At 34.7% G+C, this 24,831-nt stretch overlaps 1 protein-coding gene and 1 non-coding gene across 2 annotated transcripts; both read left to right on the top strand.

Moving 5' to 3' along the window:
* The first annotated feature begins 7,528 nt into the window (after positions 1 to 7,528).
* On the top strand, positions 7,529 to 7,602 carry TRNAV-AAC. Its single transcript has one exon. It is a non-coding gene; the product is annotated as a tRNA-Val (tRNA).
* A 198-nt stretch (positions 7,603 to 7,800) lies between these two features.
* Positions 7,801 to 10,688, top strand: LOC125216614. The gene is made up of 3 exons (XM_048118367.1): positions 7,801 to 8,064; positions 8,175 to 8,522; positions 9,744 to 10,688. The coding sequence occupies exons 1-3, from the start codon at positions 7,930 to 7,932 to the stop codon at positions 10,569 to 10,571; spliced, it is 1,311 nt and encodes a 436-aa protein (XP_047974324.1). The 5' UTR covers positions 7,801 to 7,929; the 3' UTR covers positions 10,572 to 10,688.
* The last annotated feature ends 14,143 nt before the right edge of the window (positions 10,689 to 24,831 follow it).

The raw sequence follows: 24,831 nt of genomic DNA, 5'->3' as shown, positions 1-24,831 counted from the left end.
GGTAGAGGCTTAAGCCCTCCCCTCTCCTTTACTGGGTCCGCCCGTGGATGTATCTAAGTAAATTAAAATCCATAAGAAAAAAAAAATCAATGAATTAGGCGTAACTTTTTCTTTTTTTTTTGTTTGGCTTTTCAAAATACTACTATCAATTAAGTATGGCTCATTAATCTTGTGATTTTGTTTAGGGTACCTTTGTGGCCTGATATGTGTGACAGGTTTATTAATATCAATGAAAAGGACACAAACAATTCAGTCCATTCTATTTCGAAACTTGGAGATGTACACTTTTAATAGGGAGATAATTTATACAAACACCAATATAATTATCTAAATTGATTCAGCATATTAATTTACACGTATTTGACTGTATTTTTCATGAACCATATAGTAATATACTTTTATGTGACTATTCGATTTGTTAGACAAAATAATTATGAGATATGGTCTAATATTTAGTAGTGAGATTCTTTTAGTTGAAGAACTGACTATAACTAATTATTAGGAATACATGGTCTATGATTGATTGTGATATATGGTCTATGATTGATTGTGATATTAAATTTTATAAACCAAATACAAGTACAATACTCCACATATTATAATTTCGATAATCTTGTAAATCAAATCATCCTTATACGTACCTTATTGGAAAAAAAAAATACTCCTGATACTTTCTATGCAACAATAATGGTATTTTTTTTATGCGTTTAGTTTTTATGATCGATAAAAATAGATACTCGGATATTTGTAATCTTATTTCTAGGACTTCATTAATCCCATCTTATGCGTTTAGTTTTCATAATTACTAGTAATAAATTAATCTAAAATACAAAAAATGGATTCGAAAAATATGGGATAGAGAAATAGACGTGACTGAAAGGCGTGCATATTCAACACCTATTAATGAAGGGATAACACGACACGCTTTCACTGGGAGTTCACACCCACAGGCATCACATCTAAATTCCAACAATTTCATTTTTGTATTCTTCATTACTCATAATTTTTCCTTCAAAACAATAAAAATAGTCCAATATATATGCTCATAAAAATATTAAATTCTTACTCTAATTTCTTCCTAGGAAAAGGAACATGAAAAAGTTAACTTTTATCGTTAAGAAAAATTTACTAGCTGCATAAAATTATAAAATATTTGTAGTTTTAGTAGGGAGACAACCAAGATTATTAAATGAAGGAACATCAAGCACGATGAACAACACGAATCCACAGTTCACTCTCAATTTTCGAACCTCGCAGGTATATGGGAACTCTAAGTACATAATAATAATAATAATAATAATAATAATAATAATAATACTTACAAATTTTAATTTTAAAAACAAGGGACCAGATTAGTCCACATCAAACACCTATATGGATATTAAAATGTATATTACCTATACTCTCTGAAGTTATAAATCAAATACTCTCTGAAGTCATAAATCATGACGTTTTCCTTGTTGAGGAAAATAGAATATACTTTAGGATGGATATTAAAATGTATATTACCTATACTACTCTTGTTTAAAAAATAAAATATTGTTTTTTTAAATACTAGTAGTATTTATTAAATTTATTAATTATGAATTCAAAATTTAACTATTGCAGTGAAACTTTATTCATCACCGTATTCATTTGTTTTACCATGCCATTTTCGAATAAATTACTCCATATGAATTTGTGAATCGTGGTTTGTCTCCAAGCCAGAATATGTATAATAAAAAAATATATCTAATGACGTGTAGATAAGTCTTTGCTTAAAATTTGGTTTTATATGTTTGATTTTCAATTTCTTTTATTTTTATCACAGCTGAATCTTGAGATCATTGTTACACTATAACTAATAATATTATTAGTATTAATTATTATCGGTCCTGTACCATACTAGTGCATAATAACATCTCAACTCAAATTTTACCAATTGACGATTAAATTATTTATAATAAAACGATCACTAGTATATAACTGCACCCATAATATACGGTACATTATATACTACTCCTACTGTGGGTCTGGTTAGATTGATATTTTTTTATCTAATTAAAAACTAAGATGCATTTTCAGCCACTCATTCATAATTTTTGCGCAATGTCAACTACTGAGTCATTATGTCAACTAGAGGATATAATTGTCATTTTCGCGCGATGTCAACTATAGAGGCATTATGTCAACTACGATCTCAACAACAAACGTTATTTATGTTAACTATTATGTCAACAACAACATTTTACAAATAATTAATGTCAATAACAAATATTTTCATGTCAACAACCTATATTATTTATGTCAACAAATGAATAACATACTATGATATATGTAGTTGACATAATATATATGTAGTTGACATGGATTGCACATATAATTGACATTATATGTGTATAGTTGACATGAATTGCATAATTAGTTGACGAGATTAATAAAAAAATATGTATTTCCAATTCCCTTTGCTGGATGTTTCCGCCGTTTACCACCAATCAAAATGTATTTTGTTAAGAAACTGATCACTGCTCCCCTAAATAAAAATAAATCGAATTGATTCTGATTCTGCCATAGATTTCTTCAGCAAAGCCAAATCCATGAAGCTGAAGAGCCGCCACGAGAAACACCTAACCGCCGACCCCGACGGCGCCTCCGTCTTCCAGGATCGTTCGGATTCCGCGGCCGCGATTTAGGCGGTGGAGGGCGCGGAGCTGCTCCGGCAAGTACCTGATGGCGAAGGACGAGGAGTTCCTCCTCAGCGTCACCGGCAGGAAGGTCGTGCAGTCGGTGTAGCCAATCGCCAACGACGCCTTCGTCCTCAGCATTGACACCGATTTCGACGGCTGAATGAAATTGATCAAACAAATCACCGTGGAGCTCCGATTGGAAGGGCAGAAGACGGCTGATCAAAATTCTGCAGCAATTCGATTGGGAATTTGGGGAAAATTTATGCATTTTACAAAGGATTCAAAATGTGCAAGGAATTAGGGCTCGTGGATCGCGTTCAGCGGCTGGACTCTAATTATAATATGAAATTACCATTCTACCCTTTTATAATAAATTAATTCAAAAACATTTTTTGTATGGCAAAATCTGGATCACTCATTTAACAAAAATGATCATTTAATAAAAATGAGTGGCTGATATTGCATCTCATTTCCCAATTACCCTAAAAAATCTCAATTGATGATGGACCTCTATTAATAATTCTAAGAGCAAATCAAGATTTCAATTATGAGTTTATTATAAGTTATACTGTTTGCCCCATTAATTGTATGAAACGTGAATATTTGACATTTAATCCCATTCTTTGATTGAGGTACGTACTGTATACTACAGTGAAGTTTTATTTGTACCTTTAGAGCATCCGCAATGGTGCTTAGGCCAGCCATAGGCCAGTCATTCTCTCCCCTGCCACGTCAGCAACACTAAAAATACCACCTGCCACATCAGATTTAGGCCAGCCATAGGCCAGCCGCAATAAAAATAATTCAAAATATACTACATTTACGGAATTAAAATTACGATTAAAATACGGAATTAAATTTACGACACATATACGGGAAAAATAATCCATTCCATTAAAAAAAAAGTACAAAGATTTTAAAAAAAAAGTACATGATTTTTTTTTAAAAAAAAGGTCTTCAACACACGAGCCCCGCCACTCTCTACTCCTCATCGCCGTCGCCGTCGCCGTCGTCCTCGTCGTCGCGCCGCCGTCGCCGCCGCCGCTGCCGCCACCCGTGGTATCTGAGCCCACGTCGGAACCCCCCAGCCGTGACCTCGCGATCTCTAAATCAGCACGCATGCTCTCGAGCATCTCGTAAAGAAACCTCTTCTCCGTAGGGTCAGTGGCGTTCTTCCACTCTCGGAAGACCTGTAACATCTGAGCCCGCGTTTGGTTACGCGAATGGAGAGTGTACTCGAGTGGGGCGGCTGGGAGGGCGGAGGACTGGACCTCGCGGGGCGATAGGGGGGATCCGCCCCTCGCAGCCCGCTGCGCCCGCTTCTGTCCAACCGGGCGGGGGCGACCAGTAAATGAAGGAGGGGATGGAAACTCCTCAGCATCCGGGGGGAGGTCGTGGGATCCGCCGCTGCTGCCGCTGTAGTCGCCGCTATAGTTAAGTCGCTACTTCTTCGGCCACCCAGCGTCGCACCCCGCCCGGAACTTCTCGGAGTCCTTCAACAACAAGAAGCACTCCCAGAAGGTGAACTCCTTATACTTCCCCTCCAAGGGGAACCGACTCGCGGCTATCCTCCGGCGTCGTCCTCGGTCCCGCCCACTTCCGAGCTGATGGAGGGCGTAGGCGTACAAATTCGCAAAACGGCCCACCGCGGCCCTGGTGCGCTCCCACCCCTTCCGGACCTCCTCGTTGCTGAAGTCCTTCCCGTGCGGGCAGTGCCTCTTATAGGCAGCTCTGATCTTCGCCCATATGTTGACGACCCGCTGGTTGTTCGCAACCAGCGGATCGTCGCACACCTCCAACCACCCCTTGGCCACCCGGGCGTACTCATCCTCCGTCCACTTCCTCCGGCCAGGTGGCAGCGGGCTGCGATAACTCGCCGACCGCCTTGCCCTTCCCCCTCCCCCTCGTCTTCTTCTTCGGCGCGGCGGCGTCGGCTGAACGGGAGTATCATCGTCCCCGAGATCGATCCCCATATCATGCAATGACAGAAGGTCATCGCCAGAGAACTGCGTCTCCACCGGGTCGACGTGTGAGACGAAGCCGTCAAAAAATCAAGCGAGGGCCGATATACCGCGTCCCTCCCGGTGACCCCCGCACCCCCCTCGGCATCCCGGGATGCATACCGTGCGGCATCCCCCCTGCCACATCATCCCCATCATCTGCCGTGCAAAGCATCATCTCGCTGCTGCATCCGGGGCATACCCCTCCACCCGGCGCTGACCGCCCGCCGCCCGGCATCCTCCACGGCATACCCCCCAGGTACCCCCCATCGCCCCCCTCCCCGGCGCACCAGCCATCATCCCCATCATCTGATTCCAAGGGATGTTAAACCCCGGGCCCATCTGCCCCCATCTAGATCCCACGGGTACCGTGGGAGTCTGAGATCCGCTCGTCGCCGGACGGGACTCGTTGTTGTGATCCATCGCTCGATGATGCTCTTGTACAGAAAGTTAGAGAGAGAGAAAACTCGTTAAAACAAGTGGTGCAAATGAAAATGAAAAGGAAATCGCGTTTATATATGATTTAAAAAAAAAATAAAATTGAAAATCGGCGCTGGCCGATCGGGCCTCCACAATGGCGGCTAGCCGATCGGCTAGCGCTTCGGCCAGCGACGAGTGATCGGCCAGCCCACGCCGATCCGCTCGCCGAAATCGACCTCGCCGATTGCAATGGTCCGGCTAGCCGATCGGCTAGCGCGACGAATCGGCTAGCCGGTCGCTAGCCGACCATTGCGGATGCTCTTAGGCGGTTCATCATATTACAGAATTTCTATGTGATGTGTGCAGTGATTTTAATAAAAATGTTTTGGTCAATAAATATATGATCACACAAAATTTTATAGTAAATTTTTATACTACTATTATAATAAATAAATTAAATAAATAGAAAAATATGTGTAAGGTAATGTTTTGGCAGGATTTCCAACTATCATCTTTCAGAGTCAGTAATATGATCAGGGTAGTCAGAAAATGGCTTCATAAACTATTGAACTATTGAAGGACAGTACATATATTTTTCTGACCAAGATTATCGAAGTAGCAAATCAACGATAATTATATAGTAATGATTAAGAGAAAAATATTTGATATTCCACAGATGTCTGCTTAATATTGTGGCAGGAACAGTCTATAGAGATCGAATTTTCATTTAGTAGTAATTCTTACTTGTTCTATAATACAGTAATATTATCTGATTTCACTAAACTAAAGTAATTTGAGATTTAGTCCGACGACTATGCATCACGACGAACATAAAAATCAGTTCCCATGATATCATGCCTTGAAAATTAAGTCTGGATATTATATTTAATGATGGAATCGCAGACATGTAACTATTAGCAGGGGAATCAACTTCTAACCGGCCATTTTGATATAATTAAATAGAGAAATTTACTCCTATATAAATTGATAAATACTTCCTTCGTTCCTAATAATTTGTCATCATTTAATTCAGTATGAGTTTTGAAAGATTCAAAGATGTAATGGAAAATAGGTTGATAAAGTTAATGATATGCAAATCTTATTTTTATATAGTATTAATTTTAATAAAATTTGAATAGGTAAGAATTAATGGAATATGAGGTCCACCATCATAAATAATAAAAGTGAAAGATGATAAATTTTTAGAGACCGAAAGAATAGTAATTTTGGTGAATGATCAAAACTAAAAATTCTAGATTATTTTTTTTGAACAAAGTAGTAATAGTATAAATGTTCAAATCATTGAGGCTTTGTGGTTCTCAATTCTCATCAACCATCATAACCTATGAAAGCTTTGTGGAACACAAATAATTGGAGAGAGAAAAATGTTTGCATTGATCAATTAAGTAAAGAACTTAATTTCTCATTGGAGAAAGCAAGTGTTAAAAGTGTATTCCAAAATCCAAATGCTTAATCTCAATCATTACATTCACTGAATACTCCATGGATGTTAATTTAAGCGTGGCTCGTGAATGGGGTTAGACATTAATTTTAACACAGTGCATTGCTTCATGCAAATATATAGTAGTACTATATTTTATTTTCATTTAGGTGTGTCATGGTGTGTGTGTGAGTACGTGAGAGTTTAAGGATTATATCTGCAATACTCACTATTTATTTATCGAGACCTCAGAAATAACATACTACATACATACGACAAAAATAATTACTCCACAAGATACAATGCCAGAAACTATACAACAAAAACAAAACAGATCTAAGACTTGAACCGATATAAAATTAAAAAAAAAAAAACAAATTTATTTAGGCTCAATTATCGCATAAAGATGAAGGCTTTTAGTGATACACATTTATGGAGTATCAAAGATCTCAAAGAAAGACAATAACAAAACCACTAAATATCAACACCGGACCTCAAACCTTAGATCTAGCCACGAACCTGTAGTCACTACCACGACCATACCTAAACCACATAGGAACCTCTCAGGTTAGAGATGGGTCACATGTATTGGGCCTTAAGTATTGGGCCACCATATATATGGGCCGCAACATATCACAAGAGCAAATGCCTTTCTTTTTTCTCTCAATTTCACCATTCGGCAGTGAAAATAGACAATTAAAACATTTTTGTCTTTCTCATCGAATAGAAAAGTAGTAATTACTTAATTAAAATAACAAAGGCTTTCCTGAATAAATTTTATTTAATCTTTCCATCTCTATTTTAGCCCATGTACTGTTTCAATAATTAAATGGATCGATTTTCATCATATGCCATTTTTTAAAATAGAAAAAATCGCTATTTATGTCCAAGCACTTGATCGGGTATCAAGCAAATTGTTTTAAATAGATCTCAAACCACACATTACCAATTTTCGATTTTCTACTGTTAAATTAATTACTAAGTGAGGAATTCTCAACAATGGTTTCGTGGTGTAGTTGGTTATCACGTCAGTCTAACACACTGAAGGTCTCCGGTTCGAGTCCGGGCGAAGCCATTATTCTTTTATTTAATTTTAAATTTTTTAAAACCTGACCGACCCGACCCGACCGGTCCCACAAACCGAAAACTACGTCAATCAACCAATAAAATATCACCATTCGTATCACTAACTCAATTCCTATTGGTCTTCAATTCCACGTCATGCCTCTACCGATGAAATATAGCTCTAGAAGCATCGAAATATATCGAGAAACAGAAACTTTAAATGCAAAAATTCCATCTTTTCATTCTTCTTTGCAATACATTCAATACAATTTTCATCAGCCAATCAATTGATTAGGCCCTTGATTTCCATTCAGAATTTCGTAATCTTACCTTCTCGATGGAGCTAAGGTTTCGATCATTGAATTTGGCTGCATTCCTTTGTTTGGTTGTGATTGGATTTCAGGTTTCGAAGTCGGCCGCTCTGATTGCCACCCATGATTCCTCCAATCCACCATACCCCAAAGCAATTTCGGTAATCACCTGATGCAATTCGACATTCTCTTCTCTTGCGATGAATTTTTTCTTATGCATAAAGTTAGGTTTGCTTATAAGGTTTTTAAATTTGCTGGGTGATGGTAATAGGATTTGAAGGAGGCAATTGTGAAGGGATTAGGGTTCCAGGCTGATGAATTTAAGATATCTGGGTTTGATTTGAGGGACGCACAGATGGGAAAGTCAGTAGCTTATGAATTCGATGTGGAGATTGATAATAAAGTAATGCCATTTAAGCTTTTGGAGGATGTGAATCGTTGGGAATACGTGGATTTGCCTATTTTCCAAACAGCGCATTCGGCTAGGCTGGGTGAGGAAAACGGTTTAGTGGAGACGAAGAAATTTGATGATAATCTGCCTGTTCTTGCCCCTTTCCAGCTGGCTGGCCCAATGGAGCTTTGGATTCAAGATGCCAAGGATATGCGAATCTCATTACCTGTAAGTCTAAGTTAAGGTTTCATGATTGATGTTGATAGATGTCATTGGTTGTATGTTTTTGTCCTGTTCTTGCTCTTGATCATTGAGTGTTGAGGACAGTTTCTGTTGATACTTGTCTGTTATAGTTTCATATAGTATTTGTTTGATTGTGGCTTTGGAAGATCGAGCTTCTTGCTTCTTATTTGTGTTGAGTATAATGCTTGAGGAACGATATGACTGGTAGTAGACGATGTATCTTTCACTTTTGACAGCTAAAGTTATATTGCATAGTGCCAAACTCTTTAGTAATTATTCTTGAGAGGTAGTATGGAATTATGAGGCACGATTACTGTTAAATACATAGATCCATAGGTATTGTATCTGGAATTGAACTTATGAGTATGGTGATCTGGATTTGTGCATCTATAGGTGACATTTTTTGCTATATATGACTGATGAGTGGAGATCCATTTTCAACGCAAGAATTACTGTACATTGTTGAGGGCAGTTTCTGTGAGTGCATTTCTGAGGGAATATAATTGTTTGATTGTGGCTTTGGAAAATTGAGCTTCTTGTTTCTTATATTGAGTTGAGTATGGTGCGTCAAGAACGATATTCACTATCTTTCACTTTTGATAGCTAACATCATTTAATAGCGCCATCAATCTTGATAGGACTATGAGGCATGATTTCCGTTTAATGGATTATATCTGGGAATTGAACTTATGAGTATGGTGACAGCTTTTGCTTTATATGAGTATGATGAGTGGAGATCCATTTTCAACTTAGGATTTTCTGTTTGATGTCGATGGATGTCATTGCCTGTATATTTTGTTCTTGATCATTGAGTGTTGAGGATAGTTTCTTTTAATGCTTTTCTGTTAGAGTTTAATGTAATTATTTGATTGTGGCTATGGTAAATCGACCTTCTTACTTCTTATATTGAGTTGAGTATGGTGCTCGAGGAATGATATTAGCTACTAGTAGACTATGTATCTTTCAGTTTTGACAGCTAACAGTATTCCAAAGTGTCAAACTCTTTAGTACATCAATCTTGGGTAGACTATGAGGCACTATTACCATATAATGTATGAATCCATAGGTTGATTTAATTGTATTTGGAATTGAATTTGTGTATGAGTATGGTGATCTGGAATTGCACATCTATATGTGAAGAGGGAAACTAGGAAAACAATTTGCTTTGCTTCTCTTATCTGATTTAGTGATTGTTCTTCGATGCAGCATGACGTGGATGCCGGTGTGCTGAAGAAAGTGATTCTAGCAGATGGTGCCGTAGTCACTGTTAAGGGTGCTCGATCCGTTAGCTTGCGTCATCCAATTGAGCTACCGCTGCCATTTAATCGGACCAGCAGTAACTTTGCATCAGGTATTTTAGCTCTAGCCGAGTGGCTACGCAATGCCGCCCAATCCCATGACGGCCCTCTTCTTTCCCTTCGCATTGTTGGACCAACATCGCTCACATCCCCTACCTCTTCATCGCCTTCATCCAACAACCGGCTCAAGTTAAAGCGCCTCGCTCCTGGTCTCGTCGAGCTATCCTCTGCATCAAAGAGGAAATCCGTGAAATCCAGCAGCACAGCCATTGATCTCCAAAGTGAAGCCACTGCGCTTCTTGCGCCTGATCGCTTCAGCACAATGTGGCCCATCACATCCATTGATGGCTCCAACTCTAACCTGGTCGGGTTTGAGGCTCTGCTGTCGTCCGTGCTGGGTCCCAAAGCGGCTAAGGAGGGTTCGTTCAAGCTTGTGAAGGCGGATGTTTCGGCTCAGACTTTTGTGAAGATGGGTTTTGTGGTCGAGAAGAAGACGGGACAAAGCGATGGATTCAATATGTCTGGTTTCCCGGAGTGGAGGACGAAGCCACAGTCTGTGAGGATGCATTTTGAGGTGCTGGCTAAGGTGGACGGGAACAAGGTTGTACCGGAGAGGGTGGTGCAGATCGATCCGGTGATCGGAGAGGATACTGTCGCGGAGAATGTCATGACCGGCAACACGACCATGTCCAAGGTTCCTGTAGTGTACCAGCCTTCTTCTCCATTTGCTCTATGAAGTATGGTGATCATATTTTGTGTTAATATAAATGCTTTTAAAAACAGACCGGCAAGTGAACCGTCAAATATAGCGGTTTATTGCTCAATCGATCAGACCGGTCTAACTATTTATCAAGCCAGAATACCGTACTATATCCCTATATATATTTATTAAGTATATATATTATAAAAAAAAAATTAAACTTAGTGAATGATAAACTAAAAAAATTATCAAATACAAGTCCTGAATCAGATAAAATACTGATATAGTGCTAACAAGAACATGCATACAAGTTCACAATTAAGCTCAAATGTCTAATAATATTCAAATAAGATTATTGAAACATCTTAATTCTTAACTAATAACAAATCAAAATTATAGATTCAAATCATGATATTGAGAACCATGATTTGCTTTTTAGGAAAATGGATAATTTCTAAACAATTGATCAAAAACCGATTTATCGGCAGCTGATTCAGGCCGGGTCGAGCTGGACCGGTTTATTGGGTTCATAACGGTTCAATATTCTAGCATGTCTTACGTCCAAACCCGATCAGAATCAAATCGGCCAGTAGGTGTTGAATAGATATTCACACATACATAAAACACGATTTACATTTAGTTTTTTTTTTTCTTTTTCCAAAGTCTCATATTTTTACTAATGTTTTATGCATATATTTCCCATTTTGGTTTCGTCGGGACAAATTTAGCGTTACTTAGCCTTCCACGTAGGATTAATTTGTTAATCAACCAAGCAAAATGATTGATACTAGTAGTATAGTTACTTTGATAGAATCGACAATCTGTGCACCACAGAATGAAAATCTACTTTTTCAGGCAAATTAAGACTTCATAATTTCCCTTATTTATTGTAGCAAAAAAAAGGTGATGCGGTCACCCTGGTCGCCCCCACACCCCGGCCCGACAGTTTGTGAGGGGATTCAATCAGGGTACACAGTGGCCCGTTAGAGAGGAGGCCTTCAAATACCAAGATTTGGGACTTCAGATCTTGACGTGGGTTATTTGTTGGCTAATCAAATATAAACAAATAAACAATACAATATGTCCATTTAATTGATTCATCCTATTATGACATGCATGTCTAGCTCTACCTACCAATCATTATCTCACCCTGCTGAAATTTTCCTCTAAAAAAGTCATGTTGAAATTTGGATTCATTGTGGTATAGACCTCCATCTATGACTCAAATGTTTGTAAAGTCCATAACCATGATATCACCTTCATATTATCATATATATATATGCTGGTTTTGTAAATATGCTATTCAGATGGCTCAAGTTACTTGATTCATATTCCTTTATGTGATGTCCCAAGTTAATTATCTCATTTTATCTCTTGCCAAAAAATAAACTCTTATTCTTTCTTCTAGTATTATTTTTTCTATTTAACTCGTAAACATTTTTCCCAATTATTGTGGCAGATGAAACGTCTCACTTGAATCGGAACAAAAGAACGAATCAATTTCTCATTTAAGTAGTAAGTATTAACTATCTGAGCACAGCTTTTTAAAAATTATCTAACATACATTGATATGAATTTTTATTTTTATTTAAAAAATCAATGTTTTGGCATCTCTCAATAATTCTGGTTTTGTAATATAGCCATGTTCTTTATAAAATATAATGTGAAGCGATCAAGCATAAATAGGTAGTAGAGAACGTCCAAATCCGAATTAAAGTAACGCTCCACTTTTTCAAACCCTAATTTTCGGGTTATAAAATTTTTTTGCATTAAATGCCTTAAATGCTATGATATGTGAATTATTTGATGAGTGATTAATTACATAGTGTCTTTGTGACCTAATTGCGTATGAGAATGGAGATTGAGTTGAATAGTCAACTTGTTGAAATGTTGACGTGGCTATTGAATAGTCAAAGATGTGGAAAAATGATGTGGCCGTTGAAAGGTCAATACGTTGAGAAAAGGGAGTGGAAGTGAAGAGATGATTGATCTGAATATGTGAATTTTTGATGCGGAGTAATATAATTGTGGGGGAATTATTTATTTTCCTAAGGGATGAGTGAGAATTAAATAGGAGCATTTGTTAAAGCATGTGGAATTTTCGGCCATCATGATTATTGGAGAAGAAATAATATTTTTTTATTCTTGGATTTAATTATTTTGTTTGGGATAATTATCCAAATTAAATCCAAAGTCCAATTACTCTATAATTCCTACATGGAATTTTCGAACTCCACCTTTGATTATTCCCATGAGATTTTCGAAAATCTCATATTTTGGAGAAGAGGGAATTATTTATTTATTTGATCCCTTATTTATTCTCTTCCATGAATAAATATAAATATGCTAAAATATCCTAGCATATCTTGCCAAATCTAAGAAGATATTGCATATCCTAATTAAATTAGGATTTGAAATTCAAATCTCTTGGAAGAGTTGAAAAAGTCACGCCACTTTTGGCTATTATTGAGGAGTATTTTATTTATTCTTGCTCCGTGATATATTATTCTACTCCGTGAAATATTTGAATTAAATCATAGGCTAAATTAATAGCCTAGATTTCGAAAATTCTCTCCTAACCACCTCCAAATTTTCGGCCCCTATAACCAACAAATATTCCCAAATCTCTAATTATTTAATTAAGGGATATTATTATTTGTGACTCTATAAATAGGAGAGAAACCCTAACCCTAGAGATCACAAAACCGGCGCCCACTCTCCCCAATATTTTCGAAAATCTTCTCCCCACTTTCTCCATATTTTCTTCAAGTTTTCTTCAAGATTTCTTCATCAATTGAGAAGAATTCAAGTGAAGTTCAAGAGATTATTGAAGAATCAAGACTAATTCCTTGTTTCTACCGTTCGTTCTTTTGGAAAAGGTACTTTAAATTTTGATCTCCTCTTCTTCTACCGATTAATCGGTATTCTTGAATCCGCATGCATCTAGAACGAGTGAAAGGGGTTTTAGTTGGTGAATTTTGCGATGCATGGATGTGTGTGTGTTTTTGACCGTGTGTGTGTGTGTGTGTGTGCACGCCGACCGAGGCGTGCACAAGTGTGATGATCGTGTGCGTATGTTGTGTGTGTGGAACACTCATGCGTGACATGATTTAATGGTGAATTTGGAATTGTTCATTGAATAAAAATGATATGTTAATCATACATTGATTTTGATTGATGATTTTGAAAATAATCGATGGGAAAAAGGGAAACGTGAGATCATGCATGATTTGAAATCCATGATTGAAACTGATTTGTGATATGCCTAATTTAAAGGTGATACTTCGCGCTCTCGGCGTGATAAACGAGGAGAAAAGAATACTATCGAGCTAAACCAACGAGGTGGGCTTTCTATTAAAATAAGGACATTGTCCTAAACTGATATTGATGTTAAAGCTGTGTCAACTATATTATTTACTATCTTAAGTATCTATAGAATTATGTCACCAACAATTATGAGTCATGTCAATAAGAATTATAAGCCATATCAACAATAATAATAAGTCATGTGAATCATAACAAAATTAACAGAAAATATACATTTTCATAAGTTCAAAAGTTAAAATCACAGTAGTAGCTGTTTTTAAATCCATCCAAAAACAAGTAAGCTAATAACATTAAATGTTAAATACATCCCAAATTTTGTTTCACTACTTTCTATTAACAAACCACTTTTTGTATTTGTTGTTTAAACTATTCAATCTGTGCTTGTTTTCTTCCATCCATGCATTAGCTACTTCTAAAATGGGCACTCTCTGGTTGTTGTAACTTGATGCAATCAAGTTGTAGCAATATCTTCCACGCAGTACCTGGAGTATCTTTATGTTATGTGCAGAGAAGCCAACATTCCATTCACTATCTTTTTTTCCAACATAAGTTTCCATGTGTCTCATTAAATAGACACCACAGTCCTTTATGTTACTGCTTCTGGCCCACTTCAAGGAAAGAATATCGATGTAAGACTTGTTAATATTTTCGAATATGTCTAACAAGTTCTTCTTTTTGTAGTATGCCTCCAACATATCTTTCTGCAAATATATTAATAAATAAATAAAACTACAAATAAAATACATTTTAACATTGTGCATAAATTATATCAACAGAATGTAGAGACTGTTTCAATAATATAAAAAAAATCATACCAGTAAACCAATTTCATGTCCATACTCCTCTAATGCTTCCATGCCATTAACTTTTTTGTTGTCTATGATCTCAATCTTACTTTCTTTCAGCCAAAATACTACCAGGTAGTAACGTCGGTGTTCCCAGATTGGAAAGAAGACCTATATGACATTGAAGATAAAATTACATTCAAAGAACACATCCTAATATTTTCTCAAAAATTTAATTGTTAGATCTAATTACCAAATCAATGTTTCTCCAATCAAATTCCAGTCTTTTTTGAATCTCATTCTCTATTTCATCAATGAATTTGTTCGTAGCAATCATAGTATTCCAACTTTCTGGCCGATTTGTAACATTGAAATTCTGCAATTAACATATTTGGTTAAGAAGATTTGTAATTCAAATATTTTATATAAATTTTTAGATTACTCACTGTTGGAGATGTTGTCATGAAAAAGCGTGCAGGTGAAGTTGTTGGCTTTTCTTTTTCAATGTTGTTCAAATGTGAAGCCCATGAGTCAATAACACCAGATTTAATTTCTTCATGGGGCTTCAGTGAGTTGAACAATTCCTTGGATGCCCAAGTAAAATCATCATCATATACACATGTATTCCTGAAATGAAGTTATAAAAATTATATATGAACAACAATCATAAATCTTGTCAACTGTTTAGAAAACTAAATTATACATACTTATCTATTCTTCCAGTTTCTACTATGTAGTAGTAGAGATCTCTTTCATGAACTTCAAGGTATGGCAGTATATCAACATCATTTACTTCTGCTTTGTTGAGTTCTGATCTGTTTTTATCTTCTGGAAGTGCACTCTCAGATAATGAAGCAATATTCTGTTTTCGGTGAACATAAAATTCATGTCAACTATAAATTCTTGCCATGTCAACTACGGTTCATATCTTGTCATAAAAGTAATGTCAACTACGGTACATAATATGTCAACTTCTAATAAAGGCCATGTTAACTACACTTATAAGTTATGTCAACTACGGTACATAATATGTCAACTACTCATAGAGGCCATGTCAACTACACTTATAAGTTATGTCAACTACATGTAGAAGCCATATCAATAATTATTTTAACTCATATCAACTACACTATCAAGTCATGTCAACAACACTTCACTCATTTTATAAAAATAACATACTGTTTAATTTTAGTTTTAGTTACCTCAGCAGTATTATCTTCTTTATCCAGTGGGATTTCTCTCTCTGTTTCAACGTTTGTGCCATCTTGATTCTCCTTATCTTCCTATTGTTTCAATTAAAACATATTACGTTATGTCAATTATATTTTTTCCTACAATATGCAGAATATCTTTATAGTTTAATATAGTTATTGTAAATTGTACCTGTTTAAGATCTTTCTGATTTTCTGTCTCACTCCCTTTGTTATCAGATTCTATTACAGGTGGTGATATAGGAGACGCTGATTCATTGTTGACGCCACATGTGTTGTACTCTTTTGATCCTTGTCGTTCTTCATTTTCTTGTTCTTCACTTTGTTGTTCTTCATGTACTTCTTCAGTAGTCTATTGAAATAGTAATTTATAATTAATATTAAATTAATTTCAACTTAGAGAAAATATATGTAAACAAAATAATGTACTTACTTTGTTATAGCAATCTCTCCATTTGAAAGTTGGAAATTCTGTCAAATCTTCAAGTGCTTCCTTTTTCTTTTCGACAGCAACTAGTGATTCACATATCGTTTTACAGTTGTCGAATGCCTCATCTTTTTCTTGAACAAATGACTTTGCCAATTTTACAAACTTGTCTTCCACAGATTGAACAGAAGTTGTTGGGCTTCCAATTGCAGATCTAGCAATATCACATACTAATCCAAATAGATGATTAGTTTTGACATGTGTAGGAACTTCTTCAAGGGTTTTTACTAGATTGGTCTTCCCATAGTTCATCATTTGAATGTATTTCATTACATTCTGCATGATATCTTTTGGGACAACACTTTGGGAAGACCCAACCTCACTGTCAACTACATGGGGAATCTGTTGTTGAGGCTCCTGCTCCGGCTCCTGCTCCTGTTCATGGATATATCTTCTGAACATTACTCCATTACCAAATATTCCCACATCTATCTCCCGATCTTCCCTAGCCTGGAGATGTGTGCTTGTCCAGCCTTTCATTAATGGGAATGTGCGAGGAACTGAACGTTTGGCTTGTAAAACTCTATCCATGTAACAGAGCTGCATATAAAATACATACAATTATAAGCTATATCAGCTACATATACAACATTATGTGCTTACTTTGTAAACTGTGTGAGTAATCCAGTGTCAATTAAGAGAAAAATATATCAACAAATGCTAAATCAGTGACATATGTCACGACATATGTTGATATATGTTTACATTATATTCACTATTAATAATTTTTAATGTGAAACATAAAACATACCATGAGCAAAGGAAGTGGTCCTGCAAAAGCTTTCATCTTTTTCTTTGACCAATTTTCCTTTGCAAACTTCAGAACAGACAATGTATATGAACACCAGTTGACATTTCGAATATTGTCCAGATCGTCAACTATTTCCCCAATCTTAGACTTTATTGTTCCACATGTTGATGGCTCAATCAATCCTGATTCTAATAGTAACAAGAACAATCTTTTGAACCATGGCCCTCCTTCACTATCTTCTAACATAAGATCTTCCACAGCTTTATGGCTAACATTTCCTCCTTCTTTTATTTCACAATGTTTGGCTATCTTTCTCATGAAAGATGCATTACTTTTACAGTTATCTCTGGAGTAATTTATCCTACCTCTCGGAAATCCATACACCAGCTCCACATCGTCCTCTGTTATACTAACACTCCTGCTATTATTTAGCTTTATCTTGCACTCTTTTTCATCAAAACATTTAACCAATTCAAATGCCAAATAGGTAGGAATGTAATCGATGTTGAAATGAAAAACATTCCCAAAACCCATATCCTTGACAGCATTAATCTGGGCCTCATTCAATTTTCTCAGTGTTTCAATAAAATACCACGTCTTCCTTTTGACTAGAAGCCTTTTAGAAAAGAAATTACTTTTCTTTTTCTGTTCCTTAGCTTCTGTATACATTTCATTCTGTTTTTTGCTTCTAGTCTCAAAAGCAATTAATTTTCTCTTGTCATTTTTTCTTTTACTTCTAATCTCAGATGTAATCAACTCATCCTCATCAATTGATGTACTTCTTTTTCTTTTTGTTGTGTTCTTTTTTTCTGGTTTTAAAAGCAATTAAAATAATGATGTCAACAATACAGTAATATAATATCAAAATTAATAGAAACTACAACCCTATATATGACAAGTGCAGTCATATGTTGTTTAACATAAACAATTCTTTATAAATACAACAAATCTAGTTTATATCAACCACATAACTATCTTCACAGCCATTTAAACAAGCTCACATTATGTCAATAATTATTGTATAAAATGTCAACAATACAGTATTATCATTTCAAAATTTGTAGCAACTACAATCATACAATAATTATTGACACTTCACATATAAATTCACGTTTGTTTCTACAGAACATATCTATTTGAAGAGATATACATTATGTTAAGATTCATTTTATAAAATGCCAATACTACTATGTCAACAGACATCTTCTAATGTCAATAATCATAAAAATTTAAATACATAATACTTAACCTCAAAATTATTCTTCTGGTGTTTCAAAAAGCAAAAGTCGAACTCATCAGATTATTAAATAATGAAACCTAAAAATAAAATCTTTTAGATAATAAAACTTTGTTTTAAAAAACTGAAATTGAAGTCATACAATTAATAAACGAAAGAAATCTTTAACCTGAATGAGTCGTTTCAGTACTATTTGTTGATTTGGTGTTGACCTCCGTTTCTGATGTCGTTTCTACAGGAAACCCCGACGATCCAGTTGAATCACTTGTGTTTTTTTGTCCGGTTGACATTCCTAGTACTCTTAATCGATTTAGAAATCTAGAAAAGAGATGAAGTCGAGTAGATGTAGGGTTTGTATATGAGATAGTAGTCGAAATTTTCTGAGCGGTAATGTATTTTTGAGAGAGAAGAAGATAGAATAGAGTGTAGCTCATCTTTCTCTTGTTGGCATTTATTACTATAAATTAAATTTTTTTCCGGCAGTTTATTAGAAAATAAGACAATGGCATCGTTAACTTTTGAATTAAAAAAAGGCAGTTTACATGATTTATATTTTCTTTTTTGTTTTTGACATTTAATTTGCTTTATATTGACATGTGTTATATTACCATAATTTATAAATTTATTCCAAATATTGAGTTTTCTGAAATTTTATATGAAGCCTATTGATAAGATGTTCAAATTTTTCCTATAAGTTATTGAGATTTGATAATTAAGGTATGGACAAAATGTTGAATTTTTATATTGAAACTATTAACATGTTTTTTATGATAATCTTACCAGTACATATTTAAAATTTAAAAATTAAGAAAAATAGGTGTAAATATTTTTTAGTTACAAGAATTGTTTTTGAGCTATTGACATTCAATTCAAGTTGTTGACATTTCTATATAAGTTGTTGTACTGATTTCATAGTTGACATATTATTAAAGATTGCATAGGTTTTTTTTCAATGTTGTTCAAATGTTGAAGTTGTTGGCTTTTCTTTTTTAATGGACATAAAATTTATGTCAACTACAAATTCTTGCCATGTCAACTACGGTTCATTTGTTGTCATAAAAGTAATGTCAACTACGGTACATAATATGTCAACTACTCATAGAGGCCATGTCAACTACACTTATAAATTATGTCAACTACTCATAGAGGCCATGTCAACTACACTTATAACTTATGTCAACTACACGTAGAAGCCATATCAATAATTATTATAACTCATATCAACTACACTATAAAGTCATGTCAACAACACTTCACTCATTTTATAAAAATAATATATTGTGATAACTGTTTTACTTATCCATGTGAATAATACATAGAAAACATCTTGATAACAACTTTAAGTCATGTCAACTACAAATACTAGCCATGTCAACAAAAGTCAGAGTGCATAATAATTATTTTAAAACCAATCCAGAAAATAAGTTAACATCATACATTAAAATCTGTTTTTGTTCACTTCCTCTTTCTACAACTAAACAACTTCTTGTATTTGTTGTCTAGCTTATGCAATTTGTCCATGTTTGCTTCCATCCAATCACGAGCTAGTTGTAACATTGTTGATCTCTGGTTATTATAAATTGATGCAATCATCGTGCAGCAATATCTTCCCCTGAGTATTTGGATAATCTTCAGACTACGCGCAGAGAAGCCGATATCCCAATCACTGCCCTTTTTCCCAACATAGGTCTCCATGTGCCTCATCAAATAGACACCACAATCCTTTATGTTTGTGGTTGTTGCCCATTCTAAATTCACAAAGTTGAATGAAGACTTGTTTATATTTTCTGAAAGATCTAGCAATTTCTTCTCTATGAAGTATCCTTCAAACATATCTTTCTGCAAAATATATAAATAATTAATTTAAACTACATGTATAAAGCATTTCAACACAATGTAGAGAATATGTCTATAACATATATAAAAGCATACCAGTAAGCCAATATCAATGTCATAATTCTTCAACGGATCTGTATCTTTAAGTGGCTTTATATTATCTATGATGTCAATGATGTTTTTCTTCATCCAATATACTACAAGGTAGTAATGATTATCTGCACAAACTGGGAAGAAGACCTGTATGACATGAAATATATAATTATATACATAGAATACTTGTTCATATTATAACATAGATATCATTTTTAGATGTTATTACCAAATCAATTTTTCTCCAGTTGAAATTTGGTCTTCTTTCAACCTCATTATTTATCTGAGAAATAAAATTTGTCTTTGCTGTCAAAGCATCCCAATTTTCCTGCCGATTTGTTACATTGAAATTCTGCAATTAACATATTTGGTTAGGGAGACATCTGACTCAAATAGTTTACATATAATTTAAGATTACTTACACATGGAGATGTACTCATAAAAAAGCGTGAAAGTGATGTTGTTGGCCTTTCATTTTCTCTGTTGTTCAGGTGTGAAGCCCAAGCATTTATTACACCCACATTAATTTCAACATGGGGCTTCAGTGATAAAAACAATTCCTTGGTCGCCCAAGTAAAATCATCTTCATAAATGCATGCATTTCTGAAATGAAGTTATACAAATGACATATGAACAATATTTATAAATTATGTTTACTTCATAGAAAACTAAAAAAAATTTTAGCTCAATGAAATAATTAAATAATGCATACTCATCTGTTCCTTCTGTTTCTAGTATGTAGTAGTACACAGTTCTTTCATAAGATTCCAGATATGTTTTTGTATCTACAGCTCTGATGTCAACTGGAGAGCCTAGGAATGGGACGGAATGCATTTTATCATCAGACTCTTTCACACTACATTCTGTCAGTGGAATCTCAGAGCATGGAACAACATTCTTCTGTCAGTTCAAATAAAATTCATGTTAGTTTCAATTAAAAATCATGTCAACAACTATTATAATTATGTCAAGTATGGTGCATATTATGTCAACGGCACATACGAGTTATATAAATTACAGTACATACCATCTCTGCTACACACAGATACATATTAACAGCAAATAAAATTCACATCAACAACAATTATAAGACATGTCAACTACACATACAAATAATGTCAATAACAATTATAACCAACTGTCAACCACACTTTCAAGCCATTTTATAAAAACAATACAATATCTAATTTTAGTTTCAGTTACTTCACTTTAACAATATTCTCTTCTTTCTCTTTTCCTTTCTCCTGTTGCTTTGCTTTGTTCATTTCAACATGTGCGTCATCCATTGAACTTGCAGCTGGAGGTGAAATAGTAGAGGCTGATTCACTATTGTTATCACCTACTATGTCTTCTTTTGTTCCTTCTTCTTCTTTTTCTTCAACAGCCTATTAAATTAGTAATTTATAATTAATTCTAAATAACAAAAGACGAGATTTGGCTCTTCCCTTTAGGATCAGAAAATGACAATGTAGAGATATGGATTCTGTTTCTTTCTCTTGTCAACTACAGTACATAATATGTTAACTACTCATAGAGGCTATGTCAACAACACTTATAAGTTATGTCAACTACAAGTAAAAGCCATGTCAATAATTATTATAAATCATATGAACTACACTATCAAGTCATGTCAACAACATTTCTTTCATTTTATAAAAATAATATAATGGATTTTAGTTATACTTACCTCAACAATATTATTTTCTTTATCCATTTTAACTGAAATATATTACGTTATGTCAATTATATTTTTATCTATAATATGCAGAATATATTTAGAGTTTAAGATAATTATTGTAAATTGTACCTGTACAAGATCTTTCTGATTTTCTATCTCTCTCCTCTTATTACCAGATTCTAGAACAAGTGTTGACATAGGAGACACTGATTCATTATTGACACCACATGTTGTTTTCTCTTTTGATGCTTCTCCTTCTTCTTGTTCTTCATTATCTTGTTCTTCATGTACTTCTTCATTAGCAGTCTATTGAAATAGTCATTTATAATTAATATTAAATTAATTTTAACTTTGAGAAATATATGTAAACAAAATGGTCCATGTCAACTACACGTAGAAGTCATGTCAATAATTATTATATCTTATATCAACTACACTATCAACTCATGTCAACAACACTTCACTTATTTTATAAAAATTATATACAGTTTAATCTTAGTTTTAGTTACCTCAACAATATTATTTTCTTTATACAGTGGATTTTCTCTGTCCGGTTCACCATGTGTTCATCTTGGTTCTTCTTATCTTCCTGTTATTTCAATTGAAACACATTATGTTATGTTAATTATATTTTTTTCTATAAAATGCAGAATATCTTTATAGTTTAAGATAGTAATTGTAAATTGTACCTGTTCAAGATCTTTCTGGTTTTCTTTCTCACTCTCCTTGTTATCAGACTCTAGTACAGGAGGTGATATAGGAGACGTTGATTCATTATTGGTGCCACATATGTTGTCCTCTTTTGATCCTTCTTGTTCTTCTTGTCCTTCACTTTGTTGTTTTTCACATACTTCTTCTTCAGCAGTCTATTGAAAAGGTTATTTATAATTAATATTAAATTAATTTCAACTTAGAGAAAAGGTATGTAAACAAAATAATGTACTTACTTTGTTATAGCAATCTCTCCATTTGAAAGTTGGAAATTTAGTCAAATCTTCAAGTTCTTCCTTTTTCTTTTCAACAGTAACTAGTGCTTCACAGATTGTTTTACAGTTGTCAAATGCCTCATTTTTGTCTTGAAGAAATGACTCTGCCAATTTTACACACTTGTCTTCCACAGATTGAACAGAAGTTGTTGGGCTTCCAATTGCAGATCTAGCAATATCACATACTAATCCAAATAGATGATTAGTTTGGACTTGTGTAGGAACTTCTTCAAGGGTTTTTACTAGATTTGTCTTCCCATAATTTATGAGTTGAATGTATTTCATTACATTCTGCATCATATCTTTTGGGACAACGTTTTGGGAAGACCCAACCCCACTGTCAACTACGTGTGGAATCTGTTGTTGAGGCTCCTGCTCCTGCTCCAGATTACGGACATATCTTCTGAAGATAAGTCCATTACCAAATATTCCCACATCTATCTCCTTATCTTCCCTAGCCTGGAGATGTGTGCTTGTCCAGCCTTTCATTAATGGGAATGTGCGAGGAACTGAACGTTTGGCTTGTAAAACTCTATCCATATAGCAGAGCTGCATATAAAATACATATCAATAACAATTATAAGCTATATCAACTACTTATAAAACATTATGTCAGCATTATATTCACTATTAATACTTTAATGTGAAACGTAAAACATACCATGAGCAGAGGAAGTGGTCCTGCAAAAGCTTTCATCTTTTTCTTTGACCAATTTTCCTTTGCAAACTTCAGAACAGACAACGTATACGAACACCAGTTGACATTTCCAATATTGTCCAGATCGTCAACTATTTCCCCAATCTTAGACTTTATTGTTCCACATGTTGATGGCTCAATCAATCCTGATTCTAAAAGTAACAAGAACAATCTTTTGAACCATGGCCCTCCTTCACTATCTTCTAACATAAGCTCTTCCACAGCTTTATGGCTAACATTTCCTCCTTCTTTTATTTCACAATGTTTGGCTATATCTCTCATGAAAGACGCATTACTTTTACAGTTATCTCTGGAGTAATTTATCCTACCTCTCGGAAATCCGTATACCAGCTCCACATCGTCCTCTGTTATACTAACACTCCTGCTATTATTTAGCTTTATCTTGCACTCTTTTTCATCAAAACATTTCACCAATTCAAAAGCCAGCTCCACATCGTCCTCTGTTATACTAACACTCCTCCTATTATTTAACTTTATCTTGCACTCTTTTTCATCAAAACATTTCACCAATTCAAAAGCCAAATAGGTAGGAATGTAATCGATTTTGAAATGAAAAACATTCCCAAAACCCATGTCCTTGACAGCATTAATCTGGGCCTCATTCAATTTTCTCAGTGTTTCAATAAAATACCACGTCTTCCTTTTGACTAGAAGCCTTTTAGAAAAGAAATTACTTTTCTTTTTCTGTTCCTTATTCTCTGTATACATTTCATTCTGTTTTTTGCTTCTAATCTCAGAAGCAATTAATGGTCTCTTGTCATTTTTTCTTTTACTTCTAATCTCAGATCTAGTCAACTCATCCCCATCAATTGATGTACTTCTTTTTCTTTTTGTTGTGTTCTTTTTTTCTGGTTTAAAAGCAAGTACAATAAAAATGTTAAAAATATAGTAATATAATGTTAACCATATAACTATCTTGACAACCATTCAAACAAGCTCACATTATGTCAATAATTATTGTATAAAATGCCAATATCACTATTTCATACAAAATGTCAACAATACAGTATTATCATTTCAAAATTTATAGCAACTACAATCATACATATGACAATTGTCATCATACCCTATTGATATACTTTGTAATCCTCTGACCCTTCACATATGAATTCACGTTTGTTTTTCATATCTATTTTATGGAACCATATGACTATGTCAACAGCAATTCAAACAAGCATACATTATGT

The sequence above is a fragment of the Salvia hispanica genome, chromosome 3 (genome assembly GCF_023119035.1).
Source record: "Salvia hispanica cultivar TCC Black 2014 chromosome 3, UniMelb_Shisp_WGS_1.0, whole genome shotgun sequence".
Lineage (NCBI taxonomy): Eukaryota > Viridiplantae > Streptophyta > Magnoliopsida > Lamiales > Lamiaceae > Salvia > Salvia hispanica.
This window is presented reverse-complemented; position numbering and strand designations above follow the sequence as displayed.